Source organism: Malurus melanocephalus, unplaced genomic scaffold, assembly GCF_030028575.1.
Source record: "Malurus melanocephalus ecotype Western Australia unplaced genomic scaffold, MMel_1.1 scaffold_75, whole genome shotgun sequence".
Classification (NCBI taxonomy): domain Eukaryota; kingdom Metazoa; phylum Chordata; class Aves; order Passeriformes; family Maluridae; genus Malurus; species Malurus melanocephalus.
In genome coordinates, this window is record NW_026623307.1 from 1,462,232 (window position 1) to 1,473,005 (window position 10,774).

Sequence of the window (10,774 nt, forward strand, 5' to 3'; positions counted from 1 at the left end):
GGCGGCGGCGGCGGGGCGCACCGGCCGGCACGTGGGCGCGGACCGACGCTGCCGCCGCGGGATCACCGGGACGTGGGAACCATCTGGACGAGAGGGGCCCGCCGTAGCAGCGGAGCGAAGCACGGGACAGGGCGTGGGAAGGGGGTGGCGGGGCGGCACCCACGTGGTGGCGGTGGCGGCGGCGGCGGCGCGACAGGGCCCGGCCGAGCGAAACCCGGGGAAGGGGGGGAAATGGGGCGGGGCGCGCGCCCGCCCCGCCCCCGCCCGTTACCTTCAGTCTCCTTCAGCGCGCGCGGCCCGACGCAGCCGCAGCGCAGCGCAGCACGACCATTTCCGGAGCCGCGCCGCGCGCAGGGGGCGGGGCCGTGGGGCCGCGCGCTCGCCGCGCCGAGGGGGAGGGGAGAGCGGGGGCGGGGCCACCACGCCCGGCGCCGCTCCGGCCCCGCCCCCGCCCCGCACGTTGCGCCGACGCCGCGCCCGCCCCGCCGCTGCGGTCACGTGGGGGGGCGGGGCCAGCCCCGCGCGTCCCGGAGGAGGCCGGGTCCGGATGGCCGCGCCCCTCCCGCAGCCACGCCCGCARCCCGGTCCCTCCGCCGCGCATCCCGTGCTGGGTCACGTGGCGAGTGGGCGCACGCGGCACCGTTCGGGACGGAGATTCACCGGGGMCTGACACCACGCGGGGCCCACAGCTACTCCGGGACCGACATCGGCGGCATCCGCACCCATTCGGTGCCTGGCATCGCTGGCACCCGGCCAGCACCCACCCGTGCTCCGTCCAGCCTTGGACACATTCGTGGCCGCACTCCCCTGCACCGGTACATTCGGGGGACCAGCATCCACCCACGATCTGCACTTGCGCGGTTCTTGCATTCATCCAGCACCCACTCTTCTCCCATGGGTAGGAGCAGCACCTACCCAGAACCCATGCAGCACCTTACACCCACAGGGGACATGGTCCCCAGCCTGCAGCTGCAGGGCACAGCACCTTACCCCTACCCCGCATTCATCCCAATCCCCTTGGGACTCAGCACCACACACCCATTCCAATTTCCACCCAGTACCCCACACCCACACAGACCCAGCCTCCCCTGCYCACCCAGCTGGGGCACAGTAGGGTGTCGACATAGTTTTGGAAACAGGACAGGGCTTTCCTCTTTCATAAAAATACTTCCCATGTGGCTTCCACCCCCCTAGTCATTTACCAATTTTAACCCRATGCCAGCTCTGGAACAGCACCAAATTATGGCAGAGCCCAATGCCTCTGGAAGAGCAGCTCAAAGCTTGAAATTGCCAGCTAAGACRCCCCAGGGAGGGCAGTCCCAGCCAGGGACAGGCCATGCTGGGCTAAGGGGAGTTGCACACTCCAAGCACATGTGACTGTGCCAGGCACACACACAGGGCAGAGCTGGATGCTTGAAGTTTAGGAGCAYCCATGGCACCCCAATACTTTTTGTTCATACCCTGCATCTTGGGGTCTGTGCTGTGCTCGTCCCCACAAGCCACAAGCACACCCAAAGGGATGAGAGCCTAGCCCACACTCCCAGCACAAGSAAAGGACAGCAGCACTAGAGTCTCCGCATAGTTTATTTCTTTGACTCTCAGTAACAAAAACAAACTAGTTTTTTTCCCCTCCCCTTCCCAACCGCCTACCCAACCCCTAGCTCCCCCTTGGCTCAAACATCGTAGTTGGGATTCTTGCGTAGGATAACAAATCCCTCCAGGATGGGCGTCACGGGCACATGCTCCTCTGTGGCCARCTCTGCTCGCTCTCCGTGTGCCAGCAGCACTGGTGTTGTGTGAGTCTGGAAGCCAGTGATGGTTTTGGGCTTGCCTGCTTGGCCCACCACATCCACAGCCTGTGACAGAAAAGCGAGGTCAATGCTATGGACACACAGGRACATCAGAGAAGCCCCTCCCCAGCCCTGGCTGCCTCTTACCTGTCCTACCCGAACTGACACGGGCAGAGGCCGCAGCTCCTCGTCGAAGGTGACCAGCATGCGGGGYTGCATGGCAGCAACAAGGCCATAGAGAATGTAGTGGGACTTGCCCAGGATAACTARAGGACAGACAGAAGCAAAGGGGCTGAGCAATGCCCACCCTCTGGGGCAGAGAGGACTGGGGAGACAGAGCCCACGCTACTCACTGTTGCGCACATCCAGRAAGGACACAAGGACAGTCAGCAGTCCAGCCACAGCCACCTGGCTCATGAGCTGGCGATCACTGTGGTAGGGGCATAGGGTGAGTGTCCCCTTGCCCAGATGGGTCAGGCCCTGGTGCAGCAGAGAAAGCACATGAAAGAACGGTTGATAACCCCTGCAACACCCAGCCCTGCCCCCAGGAGCATGACACCCCCAGGACACCATGCCCCTCCCACTCACAGGGCAGGGACCCCAATCTTCCCCTTCCCCACACAAGCAGCGAGCACAGTATCATCACCTGCGCCAACCGCACCATGAAGAGATTGTTGGGGTCCTTGGCGTGGTACTGGGCCAGCTGCCGCAGCATCGCTGCCAGCCGGGCATTGTTGGTACCTGGGGACAAGGAAAAGCAGACAGAGTAGCGTACAAGGCTCTCATTTCCCACTTTCTCCCCAGACAAACTTCAAACCAAGCTGTCCCCAGGCTTACCACTGCCCACCATGCCCATGGCAAAGATGGAGTTGTAGGAGACCTCAGGATCAGCGTCATGAGAGAACTTGCTGAGGGTATCAAGGATGTTGAGCCGGGGATTGGAGACTGAGATAAGAGCCAGGGCCAGGGGCACAGCACGGCGGAGGGTGGGCTCCCCATACCGCAGCTGCACAGAGCAGAGATGGGTGTTAGACACAGCAAGGTCTATGAGATGTGAGGCAATAGACAGTTTCTACTCCAAGATCCCTTCCTGGCTCTGTGCTGTCCCCCTGCTGTCACTCACCAGGTGGCCAAATGTGCGCAGGCCCATCTCAGCACCAATCTCTTCACCCATGGCAATGAGCGCGATCCCCAACACTGCTACGCCCTGTGGGGACACAGGCACTGAGCATCAGGAAGGGAGCATCCAGTCTAACACCCAACTTCTTTAACCTCTGTGCCCACTCCAAGCCCCGGGGGACAGGGTAAGCAGGGGATCCTACTGGGAGCTGTTTTCCTTCGGCTCTGACCCCACAAGGGCCTTAGGGGCCCCTCCAAAGCCATTTCCTGCTCCAGGAACACAGATCCCAGCTCACATTACCCCACCTGGTGAGCCCCCATGTCAGCTGAGCTCTCTTTCTTCTCCTTCTCTTTCTTGTCCTTTTTGTCCTTGTCTTCCTCTTTTTCCTTAGAGTCAAAATGCTCACTGCAGATGTGCAGGAGCTGTTGCACCTTCAAGACATTCCCTGAGCCTGGGGAGAAAGTGGAAGACCAGGATCAGTAGGCAGAGGGCCCTGGACCTGCTTCTACTTCCCCCACTTTGACCAGCCCAACTCRCCTGCATAAGCACAGATATCCACCAGCGTGTTGGCAAAGCTGCGGAATGGCTCCGACACCACCTCCAGCGCTGCCAAAATGGCCTCAATCGCCTCTCCCTTCCCTGCTCAAGAAGGCAAGGTGSTTAAAGGACAGTGGCAGAGGGACGCTCCCACCCCATTCCCCAACCCGAGCCACTGGCACTGCCCAGCCCTACCCAAGTGGTTCAAGCCCAGGCCAAGTGGCAGCCACCGGGCATATGTGTCCTTCAGCTCTGTCTCCGATTTCTCCATGATGGTCTGGAGGATGGTTGAGGTGACATCCCCGTTGCAGGAGCCCACTGATATCATCCCGCAGGCCAGGGCGGTCACACCAGCCACCTGGTGAAGGGGGAAGGAGCCATGTCATACACAGGGACAGCTCAGAGTGAACTGGCCCACAGCACTGGGTACCCTTGGTCCCCACTACCTGTGAAAATTTGGGCTACTGGGAGTCCTACCCTCCTACATCTGCTGTAATCCCATTGTGGCAGCAGCTCAGACAAGGAAAATAGGGTCTTCTGGCACAGCAYAGCACTGAGCAGGGATATGTAGCCTTGCTCTTGGAACTCAAGCTGGCTGCAGGACAGACTCTGTATTCCCAGGAGCTGCTGGGGACTGGATGGGGAAGCAGCAACCACAGGCAAACCCTGCCTCATCCCCTACCTCCATGCTGGACTTGGAGTCTCCCATCACAGGTAGCAGCAAAGTCAGGACATCTTCACGGTTGGAGCCTGCATACGCCAGTCCCAGCCTGCAGAGAGTCCAGAGCGGTGTGAGGGGGAAGCTGCACCACCCTGGGCAGCATGGGGGGGRTGGGGCCAGGCCCTTACCCAAAAATGGCTCCAATCCTCATGGTGTTGCTGTTGTGGAGGACATAGTCGGACAGGAGGGCCAGRGCAGGGTCACACTCATTTTTCACCCCCGAGTTGACAATGCCACAGGCCAAGAGGGCCCCAGACTGCAAGGCAGAAGCACCATCACACATCAGCCACCAATGCACAAAGCTCCCTGCCAGCCAGTGATCGATGTCACCTCACACATCACACCCACTCCCCAGGATGGGCAATGCCACTCTGGATCCAGCTGAGCAGTCCAAACTTGTGGCTCTSTGAAAAGGGCACCACTCAAGGTGCCTCAGGCAGTCCCCAGGAGACCCACACCTTGCTGTGAGTTGCTCAAAAGACTGGGACACAGGGCATCCAACCCTTCTGTGCACAAGAGCTGAGCTGCACAGGGGACCAAGGCAAGGACCATTCCCCAGACAATTGTATACCCAGCTCACAGCAGGACTGCCCCACACAGATATAGAACCGGAGTCTGTCACTGACCTTGATGTAATCTTCTGAGGAGTACAGGTACTTGTCGATCTGCGTGAGTCCGCCGTCCACGTCCCATAGCAGGATCGTGCCCAGAGAGGCTGCAGCACTCAGCATGCCTGCAGTTCCAGGGGAGAAGGGCCCACATCAGGCCTGAACTGATGTGCCCTACCTGGGGCTTGTGGTGGCCAGGGACATGGGCCAGCTCGAAAGGGACATGGCCAGGGACATGGGCCTAATCTCAAAAGGGACAGGCTGGTAACCCCAAGCCTAGAGGCACCTCCAGCTCCACCCAGCAGCTCACTCACCATGATCCTTGTTCTTGTACAACCACTTATTGCCATCATCTGTCAGCAACTTGTCCTGTCCAAAGGCAGCATTCACAAAGCCGTTCACAAAGGAGGAGGCCAAATTCATCCGGGCTGAGTCCACTTGGGAACCACTCCCCCCGAACCCTGTGGAACAACATCAGGGTRAGGCAGGCAGCAAGAGAAACTCTGCCAGCCCCCCACCATGCAGCCACCCCACACCACAGGGGAACAAGGACCTGTCCCACCACCAGCAGGAGGGAAAAGCCAAAACACACAGGTCAGAGACCATGGGCAGGCCATCTGCCCACCTTGAGATACATATCTGACCACACAGGCTCAGAGGTGCTTTGCAGACCCAGGAACTCCCCATAAGCAGGGATGATAAAAGCCACATCACAAGCCCTTACGGTTATTTTCCAGGTGGGTTTTGTAAATATCGTCCGGCACTTTGGGCTCCATTATGTCCAGCTGCAGAGACAAGGGAGAAGGGGGTTACCTCCCGACCAGCATCATCATGTTACCACATCCTACAATGGCAACCTCTCCAGGAGGTGTCTGGCCCAGATCATAGGAATGATGGATTTCTTCTCACATCTTGCCACAGAGCCTGGCAGCCAGGGCAGCCACAGCTGGAGGCAGCCCAGGGCGCTTTTCCCAGCTAGGACACTCACCTCTCTGGCTAAGGCCAAGAAATTGCTGTTGAGCTGAACATTGGACATGATCTCCGTTAGATCCTCGTACTCCTCCACATCCTCATTCAGCTCCAGGAAGACACCATGGCGGCCCAGCATAAAGGCCATCTGTTTCTGGACAATTCTGTGCAGAGGGGAGAGATTTCCTGAGCGCCCAGAACCGAGTAAACCCCAGCACAAACATAGGTTCACCAAGCAGTGAGCCAACCTGCCCTGCTCAGGGCACATGGAGATCACCCGCTTCTGCCCATTGTCATTTCAGGGACAAGAGACTCAGTCCAAATTCCTAGACACCTCCAGCAGTGGCAGGATCCAACCCAACTCTGCCCAGATGGGGAGCCATGTCCCACCAGGATAAGCAAAGGCCCCAGAGTGCAGGGAACATCTCCACTTACACATCTTTGCAAGAAGTGAAGATGTCCTCCACCAGCTCCACATCATTGAGCATCAGAGCCAGGCGCAGAGCTTCAGGGTAGCGGTTGAATTTGCGGAAGATGCCCAGGGCACAGCGCAAGAGAGCTGAGTTCTCAGGCTCCGGGACGTAGCTTACACAGCTTCAAGGAGGAGACAGACGTGAGGGTGACACCCACACTGGGTAAACTCAGTCCAGCAGGRATCAGTCCCCATCCAGCACCTCAGCCTGCTGAGCCCCCTCACCTGGTTAGGTAGAGGCACACTTTGGAGTAGGCGTTGTCATCAATGTACTTCTCCAGCATGTCCATCTGCTCGATCTCCATGAGCAGGTCACAGGCCTCATGCTCCGCATTGTGGGCCATGTTGTAGGGAACGATCTCCTTGACCAGGGTGAGGAGTGTGTCCCTCTGAGCCTTGTCAGCTTCATCGATCTCCTGCCACTCCTTGGCCACCTCTCCKGCCAAGTGCCTGCAGGAATAAAGAGGGATACCACTACAGAAACCAGTTTCAATGAGCCATGAGAATGGGGAGCAGCTGCTCCCAGTTAGACAGAGCTGTGTGCTGTTCGTGGAGCCTCTGTATTTTCCAGAGCTTATGGGAGACAAGCCCATTTCAGAGGACATGGCAGCAAGATCTCTGCAGACTGAAAATCGCTGTGGATAGAGAATGAAGTGATATATGTGCACATGTGATAGGGGCAGCTGAATACACGACTGGCAAGTCAAGACACATCTTAGACCAGAGCCAAAGCGCTTCAGGTAATTGCCCCAAGCCCTTATCCTTCCCCAAGCTCTGGTCCCACTCAGGCTTACCTGACATATTCATGCCCCCAAGATGCYAGCTCCTCTTGGGAGCCCACCAGCCGGTACTTCAGACACTCACGCTCCCCACTCATGGTCATGGCCAGGACAGAAATGATGTCTGCTGCAAAGCGCTGCAGAAAGAGTGCAGAGCTCCAGACACACGCCAGGCACAGGGAGGCAGAGGCAATCAGGGACACAACACCCTCCCTGTGCCCACAAACCACCACAGGTGGCAAAGATACCATCCTGGCAAATTATAATCCCCTGGAGCAAGTCACAGGGACTACTGTTAGACCCCAGAGTCCTGAGAGCTCTGCATTGCCTGCCCCAGCGCTGTCCCCTCAATCACATGGGATGGCAGGGCCAAGAATTTCTACCTTGTTCTCTCCTGGAGCCATGTTCTCATAGATCTCCTTCAGCTTGCCATARTGGGGCCGTAGGAACTTGAGGGGTTTGGGAACAGAGGTCATGGAGGTGGTGGAAGAACGGATCTGCCTCCGCAGCTCCTCCAGGGCTGGGCGGTAAAGTGATGTGTCTTTCTCCTGCAGAGGAAAGATGCCTGTCAGGGAGCAAAGGGACTGGTTCCTGAGCCACCACCTCACCAGCCCTCCCCAAACACACTCTGAGCAGAGCATCCCCCTGCCCTGCGCTGCCCTCTTCAGCCCAMGAGCTGGGGAAGGAGGGCACAGCAGGGCAGAAAGCCTCTCACATACCAGGGACACASAGGGCCCTCAAGCACAAAGACAGGCAGCAAGGCTGCAAGACAATCACAGTAGACAAGGAGGGGCCCCACTCAAGATAAAATCCTCATTCTCCACTGCACAAGGAACAGCCATAAGAGAGAGATAGATGGACTCAAATCATGGACAGGACTCCTTGCTGAGGGGCACAGCACAGACTTACCCCCAGGCGCTCCACCAGCATCTCCAGCTCATCCTGCAGCTGCTTGTCCTCCTCCGACTGCCAAAAGGCACAGGATAAAGCAGAATTAAGGGTGCAGAGCACAGTGACACTCAATGAAACAGAGGCAGGGGTGTCACCCCAAGCCACAGGCAGACSAGGACAGAGTGGCACACTCGCCACTCAGGGCACCATCCTGCCCCACTACTGCCAGGGTGGAGCAATGCTCACATTACTGGGGATACACCCCAGGAATGGATGGTTTCTTTGGGAGGGTATCTCCCGGGGAGATGCACTTCCCCCATAACCCTGTGCTGTATGAAAACCATCCCACAGAGAGCTGCCCCTTYACCCAAAGGCTGTGTTCCCCGGCCCATGGGGACCCCCAGAGCCAAAGTCAYTCCCATGCTGGGCAAAGTGGGGAGCCCACCATATCACCCGCTGTCACACACGCACCCTGGTTACATCTCAGCTCCCCTCACCAATACTCCGCTGAGACCCCCGAGCCCCCCGCCCAGSAACGGGAACCCTCAGCCGCGTCAGGCGGGCACCCCATGACGTCCCGGCGCCTCGCCCAAGGGAACCCCGGGCGCCGCTGCCGTCAGGCGCCCCCGCCGGAGGGAGTCCCCGGAGGGATGCTGGCCGCCCGGTGACGGGGAATGACGTCCCGTTCCCGGAGGGATGCCGGCCAACCCCGTGACGCGAGATGACGTCCTGYCCTCGCCGGTGACGCGGGCCCGAACGGGCCGTGACTCAGCTGCGGCCCGCGGCAGGCGGCGCTCACCAGCTCCTGCTCCTTCTCGGGTCCGGCGGGCGGGTCCCGGCGATCCCGGCCCCAAGGCGGCGTGGGCTTCTCGTCGCCGCCCCCACCGGGGCCGCCCTGTACCCGGCTCTGCCCGCCGCCGCCGCCCGCGTCCATGTTCACCCCGCCGCGCTTCCGCCGCACCGCGCCTGCGCAGCGCCGTGACGGCACCGCCGCGCGCCGGGGGCGGGGCCAGGGGCGGGGCGACCGCACGTGCAGGGGCATCGGCCCCGGTACGGACACTGACACCGGCACCGGCAGTGACCCCTGCATCGGCAATGACACCGGCATCGGCAATGACACCGGCACCGGCACCGGCAGTGACCCCGACACTGGCAATGACCCCTGCATCGGCAATGACCCCTGCACCGACACAGACACTGAAACGGGTACCGGCACTGACACCGGCACCGGCACAGGCAATGACCCCGGCACCGACACCGGCAATGACCCCGACACCGGCAATGACCCCGACACCGGCAGTGACACTGGCAATGACCCCTGCATCGGCAATGACCCCTGCACCGACACAGACACTGAAACGGGTACCGGCACTGACACCGGCACCGGCAGTGACACCGGCACGGGCAATGACACTGAAACGGGCACCGGCACCGGCACAGACACTGAAACGGGCACGGGCAATGACCCCGGCACCGGCAGTGACCCCGACACCGGCACCGGCAGTGACCCCGACACCGGCAATGACCACTGCACCGGCAATGTCCCCGACACCGGCACCTGCAGTGACACTGGCAATGACACCGGCACCGGCAATGACCCCGACACCGACACCGGCAATGACCCCAACACCGTCAATGACCCCGACACCGGCACCTGCAGTGACACTGGCAATGACACCGGCACCGGCAGTGGCACCCACACTGGCACTGACAACGACGCCGGCACCGACAGCAGCACCGGCACTAACGCTGACACCGGCAGCAGCACTGGCAGATGGAGACTCGGGGCTCCAYTGCCCTGGCACGGGTCACACTGCCACCCGAGCTGGGCGAGTGCAGTAGCATTGCTGGCATGCTTGCCGTGGCCCCCACATGTCACAGACACCCGTGAGCACCCTGGTGCCCCACCACCTATGTGTACACACACCCCTCCTGCTCACACGTGCCACGCGGTGTCCCGAGCTTCACAATTYGGGCACGGCCTCACCCCGTCCCACCAGACACCCCGGGGGCCACTTTCACCCGCTATGCAGCAGCACCCTGGGCACTGTGCAGGTGACCTGCAGTGGTGCCCTGTCCCGGTGGTCACACAGAACTGGCAGGYCAAGGCAAGGTGTGTGGTTGTGCACAGCCAAGGCCTTCCCCTGGCTCGCTACCAAGGTGCTGACCACGGCTGTGCACCCCTGGGTGTGTGTGGCATGGCCTCAGTGTGACATCGGGGTGCCATCCTCTGGGTACCAGGGACAAAGTGTCAGTGTGTGTGTGTGCATCCACACGCCTGGGTGGGGAGTGTGCCCGGGTACCGGAGCAGGAGGTGCTCCTGTGTCCCATTACCACCCGCTGCCGGTGCCAGTGACCGGTACCGTGCGGCGCTGGTGTGCCCCCCTGAGTGCTGAAGACAGGAGCCGGTCCTCGTGTCSGTTGCGGACACGTTGTGAGCCCGAGTTTTGCTGACCGTGCCGGTACGGGCGCCGATCCGAGTGCCAGTGTCGGTGCGGGAGGCTGCGGGTGCCTTTGCGGCTCACCGCCGCGGTGCCAGTGCGGCTCTCTGGGGCTCTTGGTGGCAGTGCCGGTGCAGAYACGAGTGCGGGTGTCGGTGCGGAGCTCCTCCCGTGCGCACGGCGGTCACCTTGGTGGCGGGGCCAGACCGAGTGGAGCAGAGCGGTGCGACCGTGCTGGACACCGGGGTCCCTGCTCCAGCYCCTCCCGGGCGGCCGGCACCGTGCGCCTCCGCCCGGTTCCTGCGGTCCGCGCTCCGCCCGTCTCAGCCCCTGCGGCTCCATCCCTCCGGCGCGGCCCCATCTCTGCCCGGCCCCATCCCTGCCCGGCCCCGGTCCCGGTGCCAGTCTAGGCGGCAGCGCGGCGCCCGGTGCGAGCCATGGCGGCG

At 61.1% G+C, this 10,774-nt stretch overlaps 2 protein-coding genes across 8 annotated transcripts in view; both read right to left on the reverse strand.

Moving 5' to 3' along the window:
* Window positions 1–356, reverse strand: part of EIF4G1 (eukaryotic translation initiation factor 4 gamma 1) — an 18,514-nt gene extending 18,158 nt beyond the window's left edge. For 4 of the 7 annotated variants that reach the window (XM_057367111.1, XM_057367107.1, XM_057367109.1 and 1 more), the window contains exon 1: window positions 272–356. The gene's annotated coding sequence lies outside the window, so the exon portion shown is untranslated. Of the gene's footprint in view, window positions 1–163; window positions 213–271 lie in introns of those variants that run through there. The other 3 variants (XM_057367114.1, XM_057367113.1, XM_057367112.1) reach the window with 1 other exon arrangement.
* Window positions 357–1,566: 1,210 nt separating this feature from the next.
* PSMD2 (proteasome 26S subunit ubiquitin receptor, non-ATPase 2) lies at window positions 1,567–8,861 on the reverse strand. Its single transcript, XM_057367125.1, has 21 exons — window positions 8,687–8,861; window positions 7,906–7,962; window positions 7,380–7,544; window positions 7,012–7,133; window positions 6,443–6,667; window positions 6,181–6,339; window positions 5,765–5,909; window positions 5,501–5,561; window positions 5,091–5,237; window positions 4,795–4,901; window positions 4,297–4,424; window positions 4,130–4,217; window positions 3,643–3,805; window positions 3,447–3,549; window positions 3,216–3,360; window positions 2,914–2,997; window positions 2,628–2,796; window positions 2,437–2,531; window positions 2,144–2,270; window positions 1,938–2,056; window positions 1,567–1,856 (listed from the first exon to the last, which is right to left on the reverse strand). Exons 1-21 carry the CDS (start codon window positions 8,819–8,821, stop codon window positions 1,674–1,676), a joined length of 2,727 nt encoding a protein of 908 aa, XP_057223108.1. The 5' UTR covers window positions 8,822–8,861; the 3' UTR covers window positions 1,567–1,673.
* Between the last annotated feature and the right edge of the window lie 1,913 nt (window positions 8,862–10,774).